Source organism: Lithobates pipiens, unplaced genomic scaffold (genome assembly GCF_037356315.1).
Source record: "Lithobates pipiens isolate NorthernLeopardFrog02 unplaced genomic scaffold, aLitPip1_a1.2 Scaffold_22, whole genome shotgun sequence".
Taxonomy (NCBI): Eukaryota; Metazoa; Chordata; class Amphibia; order Anura; family Ranidae; genus Lithobates; species Lithobates pipiens.
Genome location: NW_027507784.1, coordinates 15,823,100 through 15,849,285, shown reverse-complemented (window position 1 = coordinate 15,849,285; position 26,186 = coordinate 15,823,100). Strand labels below are relative to the sequence as shown.

The 26,186-nt window shown below is 45.5% G+C and overlaps 2 protein-coding genes across 2 annotated transcripts in view; one reads left to right on the top strand and one right to left on the bottom strand.

Annotated features, from left to right (window-relative positions):
- Positions 1 to 26,186, bottom strand: part of LOC143923342 (kinesin-like protein KIF13A) — a 511,776-nt gene that overhangs the window by 406,203 nt on the left and 79,387 nt on the right. The gene's annotated exons all lie outside the window — the stretch shown is intronic.
- LOC143923340 (guanylate-binding protein 4-like) overlaps positions 1 to 26,186 on the top strand; it is a 52,356-nt gene that overhangs the window by 9,696 nt on the left and 16,474 nt on the right. Inside the window, exons 4-5 of the mRNA XM_077446952.1 lie at positions 14,548 to 14,735; positions 20,953 to 21,204. Coding sequence (XP_077303078.1) covers positions 14,548 to 14,735; positions 20,953 to 21,204 — 440 coding nt within the window. The remainder of the gene's footprint in view (positions 1 to 14,547; positions 14,736 to 20,952; positions 21,205 to 26,186) is intronic.

Here is a 26,186-nt window from a genome sequence, read left to right as displayed (position 1 = left end):
TTTCTGACGAGAAGTCCGATCGTGTGTACGTGGCATTAGACTTCCGATTCATCACAAATAATTCAGATAAAAAAAAAACATTGAACTAAAGGCTGTAATGTAACAAAATAGGTAAAAAGCCAAGGGGGTGAATACTTTTGCAAGGCACTGTATAAGCCCTTGTACACACGGTCGGAGAATCTGTCGGAATGAGTCTTATCGGACCTTGTCATCAGATAATCCGACTGTGTGTGGTATGCATCGGACTGATTCCGTCCGAATCTCCGTCCGACCCAATTTTCCAACATGTTGGAAATATTTCCCGACCAACTGGGCCGGACGGACCTAATCCGATCATGTGTAGAGCATTTTCATCGGACCAAGTGCCACGCATGCTCAGATCAAATTCCTACATCAAAGCTATTGGCTACTAGCCTGAACGTAGTCCCATCGTAACGAAATTACGTCATCACGTTCTGAAAGATCGGATTTTTCGCCAACTTGGCCCGACCGTGTGTATGCAACAGTTTCGGACACAATCCGTCGGACTAAATCCGACGGGGCAAAATCCGACGGATTTGGTTGCCAAAATCTCCGACCGTGTGTACGTGGGCTAATAACTGTGAAATAGCTACAACCACTTAGTAGTGTACTCGAAAATACTGTGTAATCAAATGCAAAAGGTCAAACAAGGCTCATCAGACAACTAATGGGGAATCATGCTGGTGGATCTGTGAATACATTCAGGTCCCAAGTGAAGACAAAATGCTGCATGGAATCTTCGCATCAACACATCCTGTGCTCAATGTGGGTGATTCCATATATATATACTATATATATATATATATATATATATATATATATATATATATATATAGTGTGAATGACATTCAAAGGAAGCAAATAACAACCATAGTGCAATATTGCTAGATAAAGAAAATGTGTTTAATAAAAGAAGCTGCTTACATCAAGTAAGGATAAAAACCGCAGTATAAAATTGGAGCTTTAACACACTCACCTCCTCACCACGCTTCCATAATCGACACCGGAAAGAACGTCACAAAGCTCCACCCGACGCATTGCGTCACTGGTGACATGACTTCCTCAGGGAAGAAGTATTTATCCTTTGAAGCGAGATTTTTCTCTATATATGGAATCACCCATTGATGAGCTCAGGATGTGTTGATGAGAAGATTACATGCAGCATTTCGACTTCACTTGGGACCTGAATGTCTTCACAGATCCACCAGCAGAATTCCCCATTTGCTGTATGATGAGCCTTGTTTGATCTTTTTGGTCATTGTTGGAAGTGAGCGGCCAATTTATAAATTTGACAGTCAATGTTGGATTGATGTTTCGTTTTTTCTCCTATCAAGTTATCAAGTTATTTTTATGAGATATTTATCTCTATATGAACTGATCCCTACCATTGGGCTTTACTTGGACTTTTGTGTGCATTTTTAGTTTTATTATTTTATGGCACGTTTTTGAATAAGTGCACCACTCCCATTTCTCTCTATTTGCAATGTGTATGATGAGGCCACATTGTAGTGCACTGGGAACAAGATTAGAGATTTTTTGGATACATTCTGGTGTCACTTTGACTTTGTATGGAACTAACGGGTGCGTAAAAATTGGTCTTTGGGTGTTGCCTTCCCACCATAACCCTATAAAGGTAATCTTGATGAAAGCAAGAATTTACCTTGCTATAAAAAAATTGCAATGATATGCACCTGTCAAAGAGGTGCTGAAAAATTACTCTTTGGGTGTCGGAGGCCCCTTCCCACAGTAACCCTATAGAGGTGCTCTTGATGAAGCCAAAAAATTGCAATGATATGTACCTGTCAAACAGGTGCTGAAAAATTGGTTTTCTGGGTGTTAATTGTGCCCATGAAACCTATACCAAAAACATTCTTCCAGATGAAGTGTTTGAACACCCTCAAAGCTAGGCAGCCTCAAAGTCCTGCAGAGATTTCACATCCCAAAAATATCTAATCAGTGACATCGGCATCAGGGGCTTCATAGCTGGTAATCCACTACTGATTCATTTTTATAAAAGGCAAACAGTCCACGGAGTACACGGGGAAAGCCATAGGGAAGTCCCGGTGCGTCAGAGAGGGTGGGGTCACTGGGTGGCCCCGACCTCTGTTATTTAAGAAGTGTCAGAAGAATCGAAGCGTCACAGGGCTGAGGACTCCCACTGAGGCGGATCATGCTGGTGGAGTGGAGAAGAAGTCGGAGCAAAATGCGGGATGAGAAGAGCGGAGGAAGCAGAAGATGGAGAAGAAGAAGTTGGAGGAACAAGTAGAACACCGAAGGAAGACCAGAAGAAAAAAAATGAAAGAAGAAGAAATTAGTAACTTCCTCTTGTGTTTTTTAACCTTTTTGTCACTTTTTTTGCGAAATGGTAGGGGTACATTTGTACCCCATTACCATTTCACACAGGGGGGGATCCGGGGGTCCCCTTGTTAAAGGGGGCTTCCAGATTCCAATAAGACCCCCGCCCGCAGAACCCCACAACCACTAGGCAAGGGTTGTGTGGATGAGGCCCTTCTCCCCGTCAACATGGGGACAAGGTGCTTTGAGGGGCTACCTCAAAGCACCCCCCCAATGTTGAGGGCATGTGGCCCGGTACGGTTCAGGAGGGGGGGGCGCTCTCTCATCCCCCCTCATTTCCTGTGGCCTGCCAGGCTTGCGTGCTCGGATAAGGGTCTGGTATGCATTTTTGGGGGGGACCCCACGGCATTTTTTTTTTATTTTGGTGTGGGGGTTCCCCTTAAAATCTTATTGTTTTAATATGTAAACAGCGATTGAACCACACACGTGAGGTATTGTCGCAAATGTCAGAGTGAGAGCAATAATTCTAGCACCAGACCTCCTGTGCAACTCTAAACTGGTAACCTGTAATGGCATTTAAAGCATCGCCTATGGAAAATTTTAAGCACCGTAGTTTTCCGCCATTCCACGGCAGACGCAATTTTAAAGTGTCACATGTTAGATATCTATTTACTCGGCATAACATCATCTTTCACGGTATACAAAATAATTGGGCTAACATTAGTGGGTTTTTTTTTTTAATATATGTTTTTTTCTCCCAAAAATTGCATTTGAAAAACTGCTGCGCAAATACTGTGGGACATAAAAAATTGCACAACCCACCATTTTATTCTAGAGAGGTGGGAGCTGTCAATTAGCCGACAGCTGAGCTGAGCGGCCAGCTCAGAGAAGGAAGGGCTGAGCCCAGCCCTGACAGTACCACCTCCTCAACGACCCCTCCCCCTCAGAGGACCACCAGGCTTGAGGGGAAAACATCTATGGAAATCATGGAGGAGGACAGGGGCATGTACGTCCAAGGATGAGACCCTAGAGCGCTCCTCTGGACCATACCCTTTCCAATGCACCAGGTACTATATGCATCCACTAAACCTACGGAAGTTAACAATGGACTGTACTTCATACTCCTCATGGTTCTCAACCTGTACATGGTGAGGACATGGCACAGAGGTGGTAAAGTGGTTGCACGACAAAGGTTTTAATAAGGAGACATGAAATACATTTGAAATATGCATATTAGAAGGAAGGTCTAATGCGTAAGCCACTAGGTTAATCCTGCGAAGAATGAGGAAAGGCCCAATAAACCGAGATGCGAACTTCAATGAGGGAACACGAAGTCAGAGGTTGCAAGATGACAGCCAGACCCGGTCCCTAACCTGGTAGGAAGGTGCAGGCAGGCACCTGCAGTCAGCATGGAGTCTGTACCTATCATTAGCATGATGCAAAGCCTCCTGGACTTGTGCCCAAGTGGAACGAAGACCACGGAGATGTTCCTCTAATGCAGGAATACTCTGTGGAACAAACGAGTCAGGCAACATGGATGGTTGGAAACCATACTTCGCCATAAATGGGGACAATGAGGAAGCAGAATTCAAGGCACTGTTGTGAGCAAACTCTGCCCATGGTAAAAGGTCTGACCAGTTGTTATGATGGTCATAAATATAGTAACTTAGGAATTGCTCCAAAGACTGATTGGCTTGTTCTGCGGCCACATTAGACTGCGGGTGATACGCAGAGGAAAAAGCAAGCTGAATTCCCAACTGTGCACAAAAGGCTCAACAGAACCCGAGACACAAACTGACTACCCCTGTCCGAGACAATCACCTTGGGTAGCCTATGTAAGCAAATATCTCCCTTGCAAAAATGGAAGCCAGTTCCTTAGAAGTGGGCAACTTCTTAAGTGGAATACAATGACACATCTTTGAGAACCGGTCAACCACCATAAGGATAACTGTGATGCACTGGGAGTTAAACCTGAGGATGGGAAAGAGAACCTGTGTTGCCATGGATTACGTAGATGTGTTGTATCCTGTCTTCGGGGGGGTTGAAACCACTGCAGATTTAATGTACAAGTTCAATCACACTCACCAGCAAAAAGGGGAGAGTCAGTCTGAATACATATCTCGAGTAGACAGGATGCCGCACCAAATTATCCTTAAGAAAGGTATTAACACCAAAGATGCTGATCAGGCTCGCTTGGACCAGGTTCTACAAGAGGCTCGGCCAAATCATCCTATCGTATTGAAGTAGTTAGTGAAAAGAACCAAGGTGGTGCCCGCATACCCTGGACTAATAAGGGAGATACAAGAGGAAGAAGCTCTCTTAGAGGAGAAGAGCCAAAGACCGAGGGAATTAAGCTCTGTTGCTGGAAGTACAGGGGATGTGGTGGCTCGAGCTGTACATGTGGAAATGGGTTTCTCAGGTGAGGACAGTGGAACTGAGTCAGAACCGGCTGGGCTGGCCATTTCTGACACTAACAAGCCAATAAGGCAGGCATCAGCCCTCAATTACTCACTGAAGTTCTGAAAGCTCAACAAAAGTTGCTCTTCCAGAAGCGGGCGGGAAGCTTGAATACATACCTATCAAGATAACTTTTGATACTTCCTTGGCTGGAAAACCTGAGACCTTTTGATACCTTAGCAGTTGTCTGCCCCCAGCCCCCTGGGGCAGGCCGATATTCATTGTTGATAGGTACCAACACCAATCTTGTGAGAAGATTACTCTCAGCGGGTGAAGATTACTTTCAGCACCCAGGAAAAGGTGCTGCAACCTGGTGAGAGGAATTGCATGAGAGCAACGGTTAAGTTGTCACGGGACCAGCCGGGTCCTTATGTGGTGGTGGAAGCTGATCCACTAGAGGAAGATAGTAGGATAGAATTAGTCCCAGAGATCATACCCACCAGAGACTTATTGAGGAGTGAGGGACGGATTCCTGTCAATGTGAAGAATATCACCTATCATCCAATCAATCAGCTTCAGATGGTGATTGGGAAGGTGAGCACTGCCACCCCAGTGACAGGGGATGATCTAATCCAGAAGGGAAATTGAGGAGAGTCTACTGTCCACTGCTCAAATCTGCCTCCTGTATGAGAGGGGAAGATAAAAGCTCAAATAGCCTGATGGGAGAAAATGTTCTATATAAATAACTTAGATGTGGGTTGTGCCAGGAGTGTTCAGCACCAGATTCATCTAAATAAAGACAAGCCTTTTCAGGAAAGAGCCAGACAAATTCCTTTGTGCGATTTGGAGGATCTTCGAGAGCAACTGACTGAACTGAAGAGAATCCAGGAGCCCTTATGATTCTCCGATTGTGGTAGTGAAGAAAAAGAATGGGTCCCTCCGGATGTGTATTGACTACCGAACCTTGAATCGAAGGACTATCCCAGACCAGTACACAACTCCTCGCATAGGAGAGGCCCTGCAATGCCCATCAGGAGCTAAATGATTTAGTGTGCTGGATCTGAAGAGTGAATACTACCAGATACCCATGCATCCAGAAGACCAGGAGAAAACAGTCTTTATCAGCCATCTGGGGTTTTTCGAATTCGACCGAATATCACAAGGATTGATGGGGGCCCTGCCACTTTTCAGAGGCTGATGGAGAACCCTGTCGGTGATATGAACCTGATAGAGGTGTTAGTGAACCTTGATGATATCGGCCGAACGTTGGAGGAGCATGAGGCTCGATTGGAGAAGGGTTTTTTTTTTACACGCTGAGGGGCTGAAGCTTTCGCTGGAGAAGTGTCAATTTTACCAGAATTCGGTCACGTATCTTGGGCATGTAGTCTCAGCCGAAGGAATAGCTACAGACCCCCAGAAGTTAGAGGCTGCCACTTCCTGGCTTTGCCCTAGTACTGTCACTGAAATGAGGTCATTTTTGGGTTGCTGCTCCTAAGACAGAAGATTTGTGATGAATTTCTTGCATATTACCCGACCCTTGAATGAACTTTTGCAGAAATAAATGGAAGAGGATCCTCAGAAGGTTTATAAAGGAGGCCCTAGGAAACCTTGTGAATCTATTCAAGAGCAATGGATGGCACAGTGTGAAAGCGCTTTCAAATGTCTGAAGGGGAGTCTGGTTGAAGCCTTGGTGTTGGCCTATGCTGATCCCTCCAAACCTTATGAATTGCATGTGGATGCTAGTAGAGATGGCCTTGGTGGAGTGTTATACCAGGAGTCAGAAGGGAGACTTCACCCGGTAGCCTACATGAGTTGAAGCCCCAGTTCCCCTGAGAAGAACATTCAAGTACACAAATTGGAGTTCTTGGCCCTCAAGTGGGCTGTGGTGGATAATCTGTACGGAGACACCTATATGGTGAAAACGGATAATACTCCCGTAACTTATCTACTGACCACCTCCAAACTAGATGCCACTGGACATCAGTGGTTGGCAGCTCTGTCGGAATTCCGGTTCAGCTTGAAGTATCAACCAGGGGTGTGAAACCGAGATGATGGCACCCTCTCTCTCGAAAGCCTCACTTTATGAATACTGGTCAGACGATTTGGGTCCATTTAACCTCTGGAAGGTAACCTTGGCTGTGTGCCAAGGGGTAGAACACAAACACAGGGGGACAATAGGTGCAGAAGCTGTGGGAGTCACTCCCGCTGGAGTGCCCAGGTACTACTGTGACCTGACGCACTTACGCAGCCAAGAACTACCTTAACTGATAAAGGAAGACCTGAAGAAGGATAAATGAGAAGATGTGTTGGGAAGACTTGTGAGGAAATCTCTGTCTACTAAGGATTCTCAGATACTATTGAGCAGTTCCATTGAGAGAGCAAAAGTGGTTCATAGAGAATGGGAACAAATGCGATTGTAAGATTCAGTTATATACTGAAGTTATATACCAAAGAGGTCCATCTGAGAAGCCAGAAGGTGTTCGGCAGCTATTCCTCCCGGAAAAACACAGAGTGAAAGTGTTGGCTGCCCTCCATGATGATCACGGCCATTTAGGTCCAGACAGAACTTTCAAGTTAGTCCGAGATCGTTTTTACTGGCTGTCCATGAGGACTGAGGTGGAAAGCTACTGTCACTCTTGCATTAGATGCATTCAGAGAAAGACCTTGCCAGGGAGGGCAGCTCCAATGGGTCACTTACAGAGTCAGGGGCCAATGGAATTATTGTGCATTGATTCCTTGTGTTTGTAACCTGATCTAAGTGGGCAGAGTAATGTCCGGGTTGTGACAGATCATTTTACCCGATATGCTCAAGCCTTCTCCAGTCGGAATCAGCAAGCCAGTACTGTAGCGCAGACCCTAGTGGAGAAGTTCTTCATTCATTATGGGCTGCCTCAGTGCTTACACTCAGATCAAGGCCACCATTTTTAGAGCAAGCTAATCAGGAGATTGTGTGAGCTCTTGAATATAAAGACATCAAGGACCACCCCTTACCACCCATAAGGGGATCCACATACTGAACGTTTCAACCGCACACTGTTGAACATGTTGGGAACCCTCCCATCAGAGAAGAAACAACATTGGGGAGATCACATAGCTGCAGTGGTCCATGCTTTTAATAGCACCTTGAATGATTCAACTGGGTATTCCCCCTACCGATTGATGTTTGGAAGAGAAGCTCGCCTACCAGTGGACCTGGCATTCGGAACATCATTGGATCACACCTCTCAAGCCTCATACCGAGGGTATGTTGGCAGACTTCAGAAGAATCTAAAAATGAGAATGTGAGCCTATGAGAATGTCAAGAAAGCATCTACCATCAGAGAACAGAAGAATAAAAAAAAGTTCAGGATCTACAACCTGGTGTTGCTATGCAAGCTAGGGGTGCCAGGAAGACACAAGTTAGCTGATCGATGGCTTTCCCGACCCTACATTGTTTTTAGATGAATATCTGTGCTCCCTGTATATCAGATTCACCCTGAAGGGAAGACTGGCCCTCTGAAGACTTGGCATTGCAACATTTTGCTGCCTATATTCGAGGCTGTCTGAGTATCCCTATCCTCTTGCTTAGGCTTACCAGCCCCCTAAGCTGAGGCCTAGGGTGGGAAAGGCTTGCCAACCCTTTCCACCAGAAGAAGAGAGTAATGAAGAATATTTAACCCTTAATCGGCTATGAGTTCCCCCTCTTGAAGGAAATCCTGAAATTTTGGAAGCTGAAGTACCAAATCTCCACTTTCAACGAAACAGTGAGAGGGTCAAGATGGAATCCCAAAACATGTCCCCCTAAAAGACTGACGTATTATACTTTTGGGGAAAGTTCTGATGATTTTTTTCCTACCGCTCATCGTTCTAGCCAAGTATCTACCTCCTTTATTGAACCTTTAATAAAGGATGACCTTGATCCACCCCCTGACACTACTGAGTGGGCCACTGATTTATTACTGGCCTGTCACTAAATTGATTTGACTTTGCCGAACAATGTATATCTCTTGTTTTTAGAAGATCCTTCCTTGGATCAGTTATTGGCTGTTACAACTTCTAGTCTGTAAAATAACAAACTATTATTTTTTTTTTTATGATACAGTAAAGTGATTCCACAGATTGTGTTCTGTCTTCGGGGGCCAAAGCCTTTCAAGTGTGGGGGGGGGTGTAGCAATGTGAACTGCAATTGCCATGTTACGTGATTCCCTGTTGTTCCTCCTATTATGATATCTCTCCAGTGCTCAGTCATCATATTTGTGAGCCCAACCAAATGGATTGTGGGATAAGCAGTTCCCCAGCATGATGATTCCCTTGCATGACTACATGTTTGGACTACCCATCCCAGGGTCCTTTGCTTTTAACAGGAAGACTTCTGGGGACTAGATAAAAGAGGCCGGAGACCCGCCCTAGACTCTCTTCTCCCTGGGCCTTGCTGAGGATGGACCTCTCCATGATAGGGAGAGTGAGGTCACGGTCTACCACACGGTTTAAAGAACTTCCACCCGGCCACCAAGGGCCTAGCACTGATTATCATTCACCGGACATCTGCGCAGCACCAACTTGATAGACCGACAACCTACGATTCATGCTGCACATCGTTAGGACATCACAGGCGGACTGGCTATAAAGGCATCTCTCTGAGAGTCGTGGTCGGAGGCATCCTATCAACATGGTCATTGGTGAGAGGGCAATTGCCATCCATTTACAAATCCTTTTGTTGCTTGGTTGTAACACTGTGTACAGACAGCTTTACCTTGGGGAAACTATACTAAACTTATTTGAACACTGCAAATAGACACCTTTATCTTCAGCCATCTTAAGAAGTACCATTACTCTGTTATTGCACCTTCTTGGATACAGTTAATGAGCTCCATCTGCCTGTGAAGACCATCAGATCTGCAACTGGAACATTGCTGTCATTTCAATTTAAAGGGGCCCCATTCTTTCTAATCTAATCTCTCATTAGGATTAAAGATTAAATATGCCGACCTGGGATTTCCTTTTAGAAGTATTCTAGTGCCTTAACCACTTGACCACTGGGCACTTAAAGACCCTTAATAACCAGACCAATTTTCAGCTTTTGGTGCTCTCGCATTTTGAATGACAATTACTCAGTCATGCAACACTGTACCCATATGAAATTTGTGTCCTTTTTTCCACACAAATGGAGCTTTCTTTTGGTGGTATTTAATCACCTCTCTTTTTTTTTATTTTTTGTGCTATAAAAGAAATTCTGAAAAAAAAATGAATTTTTCTTCGTTTCTGTTATAAAATTTAGCAGATTAGTAATTTTTCTTCATAAATTTTGGGCAAAATTTATACCACTACATATCTTTGGTAAAAAATAAGTACAAATTGGTGGATATTATTTGGTCTTTGTGAAAGTTATAGAGTCCACAAGCTATGGTGCCAATATCTGAAAATTGATCACACCTGAAGTACTGGCGGCCTATTTCAATTCTTGAGACCCTAACATGCCAGAAAAGTACAAATACCCCCCAAAAGACCCATTTTTAGAAAGAAAACATTCCAAGGTATTTAGTAAGAGGCATGATGAGTTTTTTGAAGTTGTCATTTTTTTCCCACAATTCTTTGCAAAATCAAGATTTTTTTTCCCACAAAATTGTCATATTATCAGTTTATTTCTCACACACAGCATATGCATACCACAAATTACACCCCAAAACACATTCTGCTATTACTCACGAGTACGGTGATACCACATGTGTGAGACTTTTACACAGTGTGGCCACATACAGAGGCCTAACATGTAGGGAGCGCCATCAGGCGTTCTGGAGCACCCAGGACAATTCTGACATTTCTCTCCTACATGTAAAAATCATAATTTATTTGCTAGAAAATGACATAGAACCCCAAAACATTATATATTTTTTTTAGCAAAGACCATAGAGAATACAATGGTGGTCATTGCAAAATTTTATCTCACACGGTATTTGCGCAGCAATTTTTCAAGCGTGTTTTTTGGGGGGAAAAACTGTTTTGTGCTTAAAAAAAATAAAAAAAAAACAGTAAAGTTAGCCCAATTTTTGCATAAAGTGAAAGATGAAGTTATGCTGAGTAAATAGATACCTAACATGTCACTCTTCAAAATTGCACATGCCCGTGGAATGGCGCCAAACGTCGATACTTAAAAATCCCCATAGGCGACGCTTTAATTTTTTTTTTACTGGTTACATGTTTTGAGTTACAGAGGAGGTCTGGGGCTAGAATTATTGCTCTCGCTCTAACGTTCACAGCAATACCTCACATGTGTGGTTTGAACACCGTTTTCATATGTGGGCGGGGCTTATGTATGCATTCGCTTCTGCATGCGAGCACATGGGGACAGGGGCGCTTTAATTTTTTATTTTTATTTTTTATTGTTCATTTTACTTTATTTATTTTAGTTTGACATTTTTTTCCCAAAAAATAAATTTTTGATCACTTTTATTCCTATTACAAGGAATTAGGGCTGTTACTGATCAAAAATTTTGTGTTCGATTAATCAATATTTTTTTTAATCGATTAATCGACTAATTTCGATTAATTATAACGCACATACAGATCCAACTACTTTTAGCTGATCTCCTTGCATTGCAACTCTGCATAAGTCAGTGGTAAATGTGGTATACACTATATACAATCACCCGACACTAGTTAGTTTTCACAATCCATGACTTAACTTCACAGTTCACACAAACGTTTTAAATTCAAACTGTAGCACTGACGTAAGTAATTTTTTTTTCCACAGTAGCGTGACAATCCCTCCACCTCCGGTCTAACGAATCACCTTATGGCATGGAGCCCTGTGCAAACAGGTGGTCATGCATGCCGGTATCAAAAGGGTTAACACGGACCATAAACTTCTCTCACAATCTCAGGTCGTGGGTAGATAGAAAAGATCTCAGTGCTCACCGCTTAAGAATAAGATTTCATTTTTGTGTTCAAACACAAACTACTCACATAAAGATGATAAAAACACAGCATGTAAAGGCGACAATCGTGTTAGTTCCGTAGGGCAGCAGTGGGGGGGCGTCATGCGTAGCTCCTCCCCTGTACACGTTACATTCAATCAGAAACTTCAACGTCACCGGACTCCTCCCCCCTTCCCTTCGTTAGCAGACGGAGGCACTTGGGGAAGGGGGGAGGAGTGCGGTAATGTCACCGGATCTCTGGTGGAACTCCCTGAAGACCCGGGAAGTCGGCGGAGAGGTGAGTACCGGTCAAAAGAATTTTAATCGATCAAAAAAAATTTGATCGATCAAAAAAATGAACGATTAATCGAGGAATTAATCTTTAATTTTCACAGCCCTACAAGGAATGTAAACATCCCTTGTAATAGGAATATGGGATGACAGGTCCTCTTTACAGTTATATATGGGGTCAATAAGACCCTGCATCTCACCTCTAGGCTGGGAAGCCTGAAATAAAAAAATAAAAAAAATAAAAAGATTCTGGCTTTGATCGTATTGGCGAGTTGGTAGTTGGTAGTATGGCTGGGTATCTCCGAGTATGGCTGGATATCTCCGTGTATGGCTGGGTATTGCAGGGTATCTCCAAGTATGGCTGGGTAGGGCAATTTATGGCAGGGTATTTCAGAGTATTGGCGGGGTATTGCAGAGTATTGGCGGGTATTGGAGAGTATTGGGGGGTATTGGAGAGTATTGGGGGGTATTGCAGGGTATTGGGGGTATTGCAGAGTATTGGGGGGTATTGCAGAGTATTGGCTGGCATTGGAGAGTATTGGCTGGCATTGGAGAGTATTGGCTGGCATTGGAGAGTATTGGCTAGCTTTGGAGAGTATTAGCTGGCATTGCAGAGTATTAGCTGGTATTGCCAGGGTATGGAGGGGTTAAATTCGGTGAGCAGCGATGGGGACACTGCAGATGCAGCCCACAGCGCTGCTGACACCGATCTTGCCCCCTCCGCTGTACCGATCGGTACAGAGATGGGGAGGGAGGAACCGGCGTCATAACATGACGCCGGTTTGTTTACAAGTGATCACTCCGTCATTTGACGGAGCGATCACGTGGTTAACGGCCGCGATGAGCGGCCGATTACCGTGATCCGTGATGCGCCGGGTCTACTGGACCCGGCGGTCACGGATGCTCCCCAGTGGGCGCGCAAGAGCAGAATTCTGGGAGGCCGTTAATTAACGGCCTCTCAGAGTTAAACAACCGCCCTGAAGCCGTTAATCGGCTATGGGCGGTTGTTAAGTGGTTAATGCTTAACTGCCATGTATCCCTTCAGGTGTTAATTCAGTGTACAAACTTGTATATAATAATTCTAAACTGTAATACTGTTTATGTTGTGTCATATTTTGACTGTGCTCTCCAACTGAGCTTGGGATTGTTACCTAGAGCCCAGTTGACTACTCACCTCTGGTATTACTTTTGCAACAAGATTTCACATCAAGTAATCCAGTAAACATTAAGAAAATCTAAACATACTGAGTTGTGTGACTTATTGTTTTGAGGTGGTGCAATATGTCTGAACCCAGAGTGTCAGGAGGACTGGAAGTTGCACAGGGTCATGGTGATGCAGAGGAGCAGGTAAATCTCAGCAGCCCTCGAGAGGGACATGCTACACGGATTAACTTGAATTACATTGAACCTTACGGGAAAATTTGCCTCGGTTCACAATCAATTCGGTTCACGATCAGCGTCACTTCACAAATTAAGTTTGTGAACCGAGGTATCACGTTATTTAGTATAGTAATTCCATGCAACTGGTTTTCTGCTTAACTCTCTAGCCGCTGAATCCATTTTGATGAGACAAAAAAAAAAATGAAAGCAATGTGTGATCAGCAATGCATGTGCCGTAGGAAGTAACAAGCAGACGTAGGTACAATGTAGCCTCTTTGTATACCGCTAACAGGCCTCCTGCCCAAAATTTCCCCCTCTGTCTGAGAGATGAATAAAGAACATTCACCATAACCTGCCCAGTACCTTATCACAACACTTCACGTTGCTTTTTCTCATGTCAAGCCATGTACCAACTATGAAGCCACACCTCCCAACTTTTTGAGATGGGAATGAGGGACACCTATCAGCAAAAGTATACAGGCATAGGGCACACCCCTTGCCACACCCCCTTAAAGGAGAATTGTACAAAAAAACAAGATTGGTAAAACCCACAAGAGCTTTTTTTACCACTACTATTCCTTTATATTTGCTTTTGGAATTTACAAATGCAACCATTTAGAAATCAGATGAAAGGTTTAGCTCTGGGAAACAAGTTTTGATAGATAAAAAGTGCATTTTATATACATCTATATAGATCAGACCAAAATGAGGGACAAATGAGGAGGAAAGAGGGACAGAGAGACATTGCTCCAAATCAGGGACAGTTCCTCCAAATCAGGTACAGTTGGGAGGTATGATGAAGCAGAGATGAGTCCAGTGGGTTTTCAATGATTTTCAATGTTTACCTTGTAGTAAAAATATACAAGTTTTTACAAATTCTGGTGGCTGCTGTCTGTACCTTACTCAGGGCAGGTAAACTTCATCTTCTCCTCACTACATACCTATCAAAAGGGCTTCACCTAGACCCATGGGGGCAAGATCAACAACTGCCTCCCCTCTCATCTAATCCATCCCCCCCCCCCCCCCCAAAACTCCTCTATAGTTTCACACTGCCAAGCATATGTATAGATTAGGAGTGGGTTCCACCTAGTGACAGAACTGGAAACTGTCCTAACATCTCCTTGCAATTGAAACTTCCCTCCATTGAAAACATTTAGTAGATTCATACGCTGACCATTTAACATTCCATTTGAACTGTCCAGGGCTGTGGTAGGATTAATGTATAGAACTTTCAAAAGATAAAGACATTACTTCCTTATCTCAAAATTAGTTTTGTGGGGGAGCTGGCGGAACTGATTAAGGTAAAATCTGAGGATAATGAGAATAACGAGGGACAGTTTTCTAGACACTTTCCTGCATTCATCTGGGTCGTGAGAGATTTCACCTTGATGCTGGAGTTGGAAGGAAAGGAGATCACAGAAGATGAGTACCTGGAGAATGCTCTTCTACCTCAGAATCGTGAGTAATAATACAACTGTTGCAGTTGGGTGTCACCAAGCAAAGGATAAGTTATTTACACACATACATATATTTCTCAAAAGTCCTTTGTTTGATAAGTGGCTGTGTTGTCAGATTCTTTAGTTAGGATTAAGTACATTCCTAACTGTGACTTTTGGGTTTTAGTGATTGGTATTTGACTGTGGCCATTTGTCCTGAGAGGTTGGTATAGGAAGTCATTGTGAAGCCTCATACACACGATAGGACTTTGTACAAACTTTCCCTTGGATTTTTGTACAAATATGAACTTGTATTGCATACACACGGCAGGACTTTTTCAGCCAACTTTCACCAAATCATGTGGATTTTAGGCTCTTTACCGCCACCTTTGGTCAACTTCTGTATTGTTGGTGGATCTTTTGCATTGGTTCTGAGCATGCCTGTTTGTACTTTGTACAAAAGTCCTATGGTTTTCTGTACACACAATCAGACTTTGCTCCATCTGACTTTTGTTGCCAGAAAGTTTGTCCGTTCGCACAGCCAACAAAAGTCAGATGAAAACCAAAAAAAGTTTGTCCGATGGAGCATACACACGGTCGGATGTTGCTCCAAAACAGCTAATTTGCATGTTTGTTGTCAAAAAGTCTGATCGTGTGTATGGGCATTCTAAAGCCTCATACATAGGGATGAGCTTCGAGTTCGAGTCAAACTCATGTTCTACTCGAACATTGCCTGTTGGCCTGTTCATTGAACAGTGAACAATTTGGGCTGTTCGCAGCAAATTCGAAAAGCCGGAACACCCTATACAAGTCTATGGGAGAAATCTAAAGTGCTAATTTTAAAGGGTAATATGCAGGTTACTGTCCTAAAAAGTGTTTGGGGACCCGGGTCCTGCCCCAGGGGACATGGATCAATGCAAAAAAAGTTTTAAAAACGGCCGTTTTTTCAGGAGCAGTGATTTTAATAATGATTAAAGTGAAACAATAAAAGTGTAATATTCCTTTAAATTTCGTAGCTGGGGGGTATCTATAGTATGCCTGTGAAGGGGTGCATGTTTCTGCTGCTTAGAACTGTCCCTGCACAAAGTGTCATTTGTGCAGGAAAAAAAGTCTTTTAAAATCACTTGCGGCTATTGTCGGGTCCCGTAATACAGAGAACACTCAATGAGTGTTCTCTGTATTAGCCGACAATTCATTCATTCATTGATAAAAAAAAAAAAGCGTGGGGGTTCCCCTAAATTCAATCACCAGGCCCTTCAGGTCTGACATGGATATTAAGGGGAACCCCGTGTCAAATTTTAAAAAAAAATTGACGTGGGGTCCCCCTAAATATCCATGACCAGACCCTTCAGGTCTGATATGGATATTAAGGGGAACCCCGCATCAAATTTAAAAAAAAATTGACGTGGGGGTCCCCCTAAAAATCCATATCAGACCCTTTATCCGAGCACGCAACCTGGCAGGCCGCAGGAAAAGAGGGGGGGACGAGAGAGCGGCCCCCCCTCCCTCCTGAATCGTACCAGGCCACATACCCTCAACATTGGGAGGATGCTTTGGGGGTCTGTGACCCCTCAAAGCACCTTGTCCCCATGTTGATAAGGACAAGGGCCTCATCCTCACAACCCTGGCTGTTGGTTGTGAGGGTCTGCGGGCGGGGGGCTTATCAGAATCTGGAAGCCCCCTTTAACAAGGGGACCCCCAGATCCCGGCCCCCCCCTGTTTGAAATGGTAAGGGGGTACAAAAGTACCCCTACCATTTCACAAAGAAAGTGTCAAAATGGTTAAATAAGACAAACACACTTTTGAAAAATTCCTTTATTAAAAATAAAAAAAATAAAAAAAAGATTCCAGCGGTGCTAATCCACTCTTGCTATCCAGCGACGGGTCTCCGGGGTCCAGCGATGGATGATCATATCCAGCGACGGGGATCTCTCAGTCCAGCGGTGTCCATACATCCTTCTTCTGTCTCCTCTCCGGAGACACTGCAGAGAGCCCAGCGCTGACGTTTCTTATATTAGGATGGCGGGGCCACCCGTCACCTGACCCCGCCCCTCTGACGCTGGAGAGGGAAGCCAGGGGTTCCCCAGTGACGTGTGGGTGACCCCGCCCCCTCTGATGTAACGGAAACCTGCGTTACATCAGAGGGGGCGGGGTAACCCACACGTCACTGGGGAACCCCTGGCTTCCCTCTCCAGCGTCAGAGGGGCGGGGTCAGGTGACGGGTGGCCCCGCCCTCCTTATATAAGAAACGTCAGTGCTGTGCTTTCTGCAGTGTCTCCGGAGTGGAGACAGAAGAAGGATGTATGGACAGCGCTGGACTGAGAGATCCCCCGTCGCTGGATATGATCATCCATCGCTGGACCCCGGAGACCCGTCGCTGGATAGCAAGAGTGGATTAGCACCGCTGGAATCTTTTTTTTATTTTTTTTATTTTTAATAAAGGAATTTTTCAAAAGTGTGTTTGTTTTATTTAACCATTTTGACACTTTCTTTGTGAAATGGTAGGGGTACTTTTGTACCCCCTTACCATTTCAAACAGGGGGGGGGTCGGGATCTGGGGGTCCCCTTGTTAAAGGGGGCTTCCAGATTCTGATAAGCCCCCCGCCCGCAGACCCTCACAACCAACGGCCAGGGTTGTGAGGATGAGGCCCTTGTCCTTATCTACATGGGGACAAGGTGCTTTGAGGGGTCACAGACCCCCAAAGCATCCTCCCAATGTTGAGGGTATGTGGCCTGGTACGGTTCAGGAGGGAGGGGGGGCCGCTCTCTCGTCCCCCCCTCTTTTCCTGCGGCCTGCCAGGTTGCGTGCTCGGATAAAGGGTCTGATATGGATTTTTAGGGGGACCCCCACGTCAATTTTTTTTTAAATTTGATGCGGGGTTCCCCTTAATATCCATATCAGACCTGAAGGGTCTGGTTATGGATATTTAGGGGGACCCCCACGTCAATTTTTTTTAAAAATTTGACACGGGGTTCCCCTTAATATCCATGTCAGACCTGAAGGGCCTGGTAATTGAATTTAGGGGAACCCCCACGCTTTTTTTATCAATGAATGAATGAATTGTCGGCTAATGCAGAGAACACTCATTGAGTGTTCTCTGTATTACGGGACCCGACAATAGCCGCAAGTGATTTTAAAAGACTTTTTTTCCTGCACAAATGACACTTTGTGCAGGGACAGTTCTAAGCAGCAGAAACATGTGCCCCTTCACAGGCATACTATAGATACCCCCCAGCTACGAAATTTAAAGGAATATTACACTTTTATTGTTTCACTTTAATCATTAATAAAATCACTGCTCCTGAAAAAACGGTCGTTTTTAAAACTTTTTTTTGCATTGATCCATGTCCCCTGGGGCAGGACCCGGGTCCCCAAACACTTTTTAGGACAGTAACTTGCATATTAGCCTTTAAAATGAGCACTTTAGATTGTGAACGTTCGAGTCCCATAGACTTTAATAGGGTTCTAAAGTTCACACAAAGTTTAGGTCTGTTCGCAGGTTCTGGTGCGAACCGAACAGGGGGGTGTTCGGCTCATCCCTACTCATACACACGATAGGACTTTGTACAAACTTTCCCTTGGATTTTTGTACAAAGGGCGTCGGCCCTGAACTTGTATTGCATACACACAGCAGGACTTTTTCAGCCAACTTTCACCAAACCACGTGGTTTTTCTGCTCTTTACCGCCACCTTTGGTCAACTTCTGTATTGTTGTCTGATCTTTTGCATTGGTTCTGAGCATGCCTGTTTGTACTTTGTAAAAAAGTCCTATGGTTTTCTGTACACACGATCACACTTTGCTCCATCGGACTTTTGTTGCCAGAAAGTTTGTCCGTTCGTACAGCCAACAAAAGTCCGATGAAAAATAAAAAGTTTGTTTGATGGAGCGTACACACGGTTGGATGTTGCTCCAAAACAGCTAATTTGCATGTTTGTTGTCAAAAAGTCTGATCGTGTGTATGGGCATTTAGTCTAGGCCAGTGATTTTCAACCAGGGTTCCTTCAGCATTGGGCAATTTCTGTCTCTCAGATAAGTTCCCACTGACAACATTGATCTTTTTAGCTATCTGTTAAGGCCCATACACACGATCAGACTTTTTGACAACAAACATGCAAATTAGCTGTTTTGGAGCAACATCCGACCGTGTGTACGCTCCATCGGACAAACTTTTTTGGTTTTCATCGGACTTTTGTTGGCTGTGCGAACAGACAAACTTTTTGGCAACAAAAGTCCGATGGAGCAAAGTCTGATCGTGTGTACAGAAAACCATAGGACTTTTGTACAAAGTGCAAACAGGCATACTCAGAACCAATGCAAAAGATCAGACAACAATACAGAAGTTGACCAAAGGTGGCGGTAAAGAGCAAAAAAAACACATGATTTGGTGAAAGTTGGCTGAAAAAGTCCTGCTGTGTGTATGCAATACAAGTTCAGGCCTGACGCCCTTTGTACAAAAATCCAAGGGAAAGTTTGTACAAAGTCCTATCGTGTGTATAGCCTCTAAAGAGCAGAAAAACCACATGATTTGGTGAAAGTTGGCTGAAAAAGTCCTGCCGTGTGTATGCAATACAAGTTCAGGGCCGACGCCCTTTGTACAAAAATCCAAGGGAAAGTTTGTACAAAGTCCTATCGTGTGTATGAGGCTTAAGGAGGTAATTCACAATGACCACAAGTCTAAAGCATCATACACACGATCGGACTTTGTACAAACTTTCGTAGTCCACAAGTTTGTATTGCATACACACGGCAGGACTTTTTAGGCAACAAACACGAACGTAGTGACGTCACATCATACTGACAATACTTCAAAAGAGGACGTTCAATGACTCCAGCACCACCTTTGGTCAACTTCTGTATTGTAGTCTGATCTTTAGCATTGGTTCTGAGCATGCCTGTTTGTACCTTGTACAAAAGACCGATGCTTTTGCGTACACACGATCGGATTTTGCTCCATCGGACTTATGTTGTCAAAAAGTTTGTCTGTTCGCACAGCCAACAAAAGTCCGATGAAAACAGAAAAAGTTTGTCCGATGGAGCGTACACACTGTCGTATGTTGCTCCAAAATAGCTAATTTGCATGTTTGTTGTCAAAAAGTCAGATCGTGTGTACGGGGCCTTAAGGAAGGACCATTCTTCCCACTGGCCATCACAGTAATGTATCATAAGTTGTAGATTTCTAATTTTTAGCAGGGGGTTCTCTGAGACCAGATAACTATTTCAAGGGTTCCTCAATGTTGAAAAGGTTGAGAAAGGCTGGTCTAGCAAATAGGGGGCAGGTTCTGAGGGTCAGTCGCAGGAAGTGTTGAAGCTATTACTGCTCAAGACTTCTGGGAGGTGCAGATCGCTGGTTTAAGGTTCTGTGTGGTACAAGGGCATTACCCTTCACCAACCAATCACATTCAGTAGTCAGTCTTCAATACAGGCTTGATTCAGGTAGCTGCAAGCTAATACAGATTTTTAAGTATATTTAGAAACATTTTTGCACTTGTAGTGCCCTCAAGGTGCAATGCTGGTAAAAATGCAGTGTCTCACAGCACTGTAAGGGTGCAGGCTGTCTTATGCTTGATCCAGAAAGCATGAGGGAATGAGAGACACCGCACACCACAAGCTCTACAGGTAGAGAGGAATGTGAATGGCCTCAGACTTGAGCTCCTCCTGGCCCTTGCCCCTGATGCATTTTTCCCCGCCCACCGGGGGCTTAGTCATAGAGGCGACCTCTATGATTAAGCCCCAGTGGGTTGTGCAAAATGTATCAGGGGCGAGGGCCAGGAGAAGTTCAAGTCTGAGGCCATTCACATTCCTCTCCACCAGTTGAGCTTGTGGTCTGTGGTGTCTCCCATTCCTGCATGCTTCATAATTTTTTCTTTTTGGATAGAGTAATTAATAAGTCTGATTTTATTGCTGTCTGTGTCTCTGATGAGGAGATGTCACCAAGACAAGAAAATGAGTGGAAATCAAAAGTTATTATCAGAGCAAGGAGACACCTCCAATGGGATACATGTTCCTATGGCAATTCTCCAAGATGGGGATATCAATCATTTTGAAGAGATATCCCCTGATTTCCAGTTGTGCCTCCAGGACAGAAAATGAAGTAAAATCTTTCCAGCGGGACACAGAGAGAATAAAATAGGCAGAGACAGCAACCCATTCCCTGTAAAAATAAACTTTTTATGATGTCTTCTTATGACCAACATTTTTGTTGTGTTTCTAATTTTTGCATTATTTTATTCTTTCAAGTGGAGAGTACAGAGGAGACCTCAAAGATACGCAATCAGTGCCGAGACAAGATCCGGATGTATTTCAACACCCGCAAATGTTTTGTGTTTGACCCTCCATCTGCAGATAAAATGGTTCTTCGCAGGATGGATGAGGTGTCAGATGAAGAGCTCACTCCTAGATTTGTGGCTCAGTGTCATCAATTCTGTGAATACATTTACAAAAATGTTGAAGTTAAACTCTTGGATGACATCAAACCCGTGTCTGGGGAAAGTAAGTGTATCTGCCATAAAAGATTAGCATAAGTGGAAGAAGAGATGAAAAGTGAGGGAGAAGAGAAGGAACAACTGACAAGGATTGTGGGGAAAAGTAGGGGTAGAAGGGGGGAGAGAGAGAGGGAGGGTGAGTGAGGAATGAAGGGAAATGAAAGAGAAGAAGCGAGAGGGAAGGAGAAAGAAAGAGAGAGTGGGTAGGGGAAATAAGAAGAGAGAGGAGGAGATGTCAGAAACAGAAAGAATAAGAGGAAGCAAATTAAATAAATTGACAGGCAAAAAAAAAGGAGAAAAGTGAAGCCCCGTACACACGAGAGGACTTAAGTCCGACAGACTTCCGAAGGAGTTCTGCCGGAGTTCCGCTGGAGTTCCGCTGGAGTTCCGACAGAGTTCTGACGGACTTTTCAACTGAGCGTACTTGGCCACACACAATCACACTAAACTCGACGGATTCGAACGTGATGACGTACGACTGGATTCGAATAAGGAAGTTCATAGCCAGTAGCCAATAGCTGCCCTAGCGTCGGTTTTAGTCCGTCGGAGTAGCATACACACGAGCGAATTTTTCGAAGGGACCAGGTCCAGCGGAGTTCCTTCGGGAAAATTTGAAGCATGCTTCATTTCTAAAGTCCGTCAGACTTTTGCGAAGCTAAAGTCCGTTGCAGCCCACACACGATCGAGTAGTCTGACGGACTCAGTCCGTCGGACTTTGGATGTTGAAAAGTCCGCTCGTGTGTACGGGGCTTTAAGAGAAGGAAAAAGATGAATGTAAGCAGATGGAGAGGGGAAGAACAGGAGAGGATGAGGAAAAAAAGAGCAGGGTTTGAAGGAGGGAGCAGAAGAATGGAGGGAGGGAGAGGGGGAGAGATGGCGAAGGGGTAAGAGAGAGGGAGGGAGATGGAGAAAATGTTAGGGGGAGGAAGAAAAGGAGTAGGATAGAGGGGAAGAGATAAAACAGGAGTGAGGGAGAAGGAGAATGATGGAGAGGGTGTGAGGAGAGATGGGGATAAGGAGCGAGGGAGAGGGGGAGAGATGGAGAAGGGGCGAGGGAGAGGGGGAGAGATGGAGAAGGGGCGAGGGAGAGGGGGAGAGATGGAGAAGGGGCGAGGGAGAGGGGGAGAGATGGAGAAGGGGAGAGGGGGAGAGATGGAGAAGGGGCGAGGGAGAGGGGGAGAGATGGAGAAGGGGCGAGGGAGAGGGGGAGAGATGGGGAAGGGGCGAGGGAGAGAGAAGGGGAAAGGGCGAGGGAGAGGGTAAGAGATGGAGAAGGGGCGAGGGAGAGGGGGAGAGATGGAGAAGGGGCGAGGGAGAGGGGGAGAGATGGGGAAGGGGCGAGGGGGAGAGAAGGGGAAGGGGCGAGGGAGAGGGTAAGAGATGGAGAAGGGGCGAGGGAGAGGGGGAGAGATGGAGAAGGGGCGAGGGAGAGGGGGAGAGATGGGGAAGGGGCGAGGGAGAGAGAAGGGGAAAGGGCGAGGGAGAGGGTAAGAGATGGAGAAGGGGCGAGGGAGAGGGGGAGAGATGGAGAAGGGGCGAGGGAGAGGGGGAGAGATGGAGAATGGGTGAGGGAGAGGGGGAGAGATGGGGAAGGGGCGAGGGGGAGAGAAGGGGAAGGGGCGAGGGAGAGGGTAAGAGATGGAGAAGGGGCGAGGGAGAGGGGGAGAGATGGAGAAGGGGCGAGGGAGAGGGGGAGAGATGGAGAATGGGTGAGGGAGAGGGGAGAGATGGAGAATGGGTGAGGGAGAGGGGGGGGAGATGGAGAAGGGGTGAGGGAGAGGGGAGAGATGGAGAAGGGGTGAGGGAGAGGGGGAGAGATGGAGAAGGGGTGAGGGAGAGGGGGAGAGATGGAGAAGGGGCGAGGGGGAGAGATGGAGAAGGGGCGAGGGAGAGGGGGAGAGATGGGGAAGGGGCGAGGGGGAGAGAAGGGGAAGGGGCGAGGGAGAGGGTAAGAGATGGAGAAGGGGCGAGGGAGAGGGGGAGAGATGGAGAAGGGGCGAGGGAGAGGGGGAGAGATGGAGAATGGGTGAGGGGAGAGATGGAGAAGGAGTGAGCAGAGGGGAGAGATGGAGAATGGGTGAGGGAGAGGGGGGAGAGATGGAGAAGGGGTGAGGGAGAGGGGAGAGATGGAGAAGGGGTGAGGGAGAGGGGGAGAGATGGAGAAGGTGTGAGGGAGAGGGGGAGAGATGGAGAAGGGGCGAGGGAGAGGGGGAGAGATGGAGAAGGAGTGAGCAGAGGGGAGAGATGGAGAATGGGTGAGGGAGAGGGGAGAGATGGAGAAGGGGTGAGGGAGAGGGGGGAGAGATGGAGAAGGGGTGAGGGAGAGGGGAGAGATGGAGAAGGGGTGAGGGAGAGGGGATAGATGGAGAAGGGGCGAGGGAGAGGGGGAGAGATGGAAAAGGAGCGAGGGAGAGGGGGAGAGATGGAGAAGGGGCGAGAGAGAGGGGGAGAGATGGGGAAGGGGCGAGGGGGAGAGAAGGGGAAGGGGCGAGGGAGAGGGGGAGAGATGGAGAAGGGGCGAGGGAGAGGGGGAGAGATGGAGAAGGGGCGAGGGAGAGGGGAGAGATGGAGAAGGGGTGAGGGAGAGGGGGAGAGATGGAGAAGGGGCGAGGGAGAGGGGGAGAGATGTAAAAGGAGCGAGGGAGAGGGGGAGAGATGGAGAAGCGGCGAGAGAGAGGGGGAGAGATGGGGAAGGGGTGAGGGGGAGAGAAGGGGAAGGGGTGAGGGGGAGAGAAGGGGAAGGGGCGAGGGAGAGGGGGAGAGATGGAGAAGGGGCGAGGGAGAGGGGGAGAGATGGAGAAGGGGCAAGGGAGAGGGGGAGAGATGGGGAAGGGACGAGGGGGAGAGAAGGGGAAGGGGCGAGGGAGAGGGGGAGAGATGGAGAAGGGGCGAGGGAGAGGGGGAGAGATGGAGAAGGAGTGAGGAGAGGGGAGAGATGGAGAATGGGTGAGGGAGAGGGGGGAGAGATGGAGAAGGGGTGAGGGAGAGGGGAGAGATGGAGAAGGGGTGAGGGAGAGGGGAGAGATGGGGAAGGAGAGAGAGAGAGAGATGATGAAGGAGCGTAAGCCCTTGTACACACGGTCGGAGATTCCGACAACCAAATCCGTCTGATTTATTCCGACGGATTAATTCCGGACCAGGTCCGGAAGTGATGTTGCATACACACGGTCGGACTAAGTTGTCGGAAAATCCGATTGTACATAACGTGATGAAGTTATTTCGTTACAACGGGACTACGTTCAGGCTAGTAGCCAATAGCTTTGGTCTAGGAATTTGATCTGAGCATGCGTGGCACTTTGTCCATCGGAGTAGGCTACACATGATCGGAGTATGTTCCGATCGGAGCATTTTTTTGTCGGAAAACATTTCCGGCAAGTTGGAAAAGTTGGTCCGACACATATTCCGATGGAAACAGTCCGATGCAGACCACACACAGTCGGAATATCCGACAAAACGCTCCGATAGGAAACATTCCGACGGATTCTCCGACCCTGTGTACAAGGGCTAGGAGAGGGGAGAGATGGGGAAGGAATCAGAGAAGAAGAGATGAATTGTCACTTTTAATTGAAAGGCCCCCTTAAATAGAAGCATATTCTATTATATTTTCAGGCCATTTTGTCCCCATAAATATTTTTATTTTTGACACTTCACCGGGTACAAGCAAGTAATATTGACAGTTTAGGAATGGAGATCAGTAAACATAATAAAACATATCTAAAAAAAATATATGTATATGATTGGGGCGAGTGGGTAATGTGCTCAGTGGAGTACATAGAGATACTATTGACGGTGAAGTTTTCATATCTCTCTATATAATGTGAAAATCCCATTGGATAACGTGCAAATATTATACAGTGGAGCGTTAGCAGACTCTTAACTGTTTTTTTATTTTGTTGAAGCTCTAGGATTTTGGTTTCAATTTCTTCACATGAATTTGATTATTTGTTTATATGATATATGTTTATATTTTATATTATTATTTCATTGTTTATTGAAGGATGTATCACCGTAAAGTGATATAAAGTTTCTTTTTTCATTTTAATAGAAGACACACACAAGGTCATTAAGACAAACACTTTATTAATAGATTTTTGCACTTTGTAGAAGTACAGTATCTCACAAAAGTAAGTACACCCCTCACATTTTTGTAAATCTTTTCTTCTATCTTTTCATGTGACAACACTGAAGAAATGACACTTGTCTACAATGTAAAGTAGTGAGTGTACAGCTAGTATAACAGTGTAAATTTGCCGTCCCCTCAAAATAACTCAACACACAGCCATTAATGTCTAAACCGCTGGCAACCAAAGTGAGTAGATAATTGTAGATTGTAGATAATGTATCAGCACAAAATAAGGGGTAAGGTAGCCCTATCTTCCCTTGTTATGGTTCCCAGCCTCAAAACTCAATATAAGTGCTATGGTGATGAGGGATAACCATAGCACTCCAAGGATGCTAAGCTGGGGAACATAGTATTTTTCCAGGGTCGTTAAAGGCAGAAAGAGACCACAAGTAGAAGAGAGGAGACTATTAAAGAGGAAGTAAACCCTGATGAGTTTACTTCCTCTTTGTCTCCCTGCAAAGGCAAAGCATAATGGACTACTATGCATCACATCGCATCACATCGCATAGTAGTCTATTATGTGTCACTTACCGGACACAGGAGCCAGCGATGTCACCGCTGTCCCCTGTAGTCCATCTTCGCGGTGGGTCTCGCCGCTCCGCCGCTGTCATTCAGCGAATCCGCAATGACGTCACTCCCGCGCACTCCATGCGCACGGGAGCCGCCATGCGTGGCATGCGCCGTAAACAGCGGCGCCTGTCTTTCGGTAAATATATCCTAAACTGTGTAGGTTTAAGAGATATTTCTTGGACCTACAGGTAAGCCTTAATCTAGGCTTACCTGTAGGTCAAAGTGTAAGCACTTTGACCTACAGGTAAGCCTAGATTAAATTAAAGATCTTTTATTAAAGATCTTGTTTAACATGC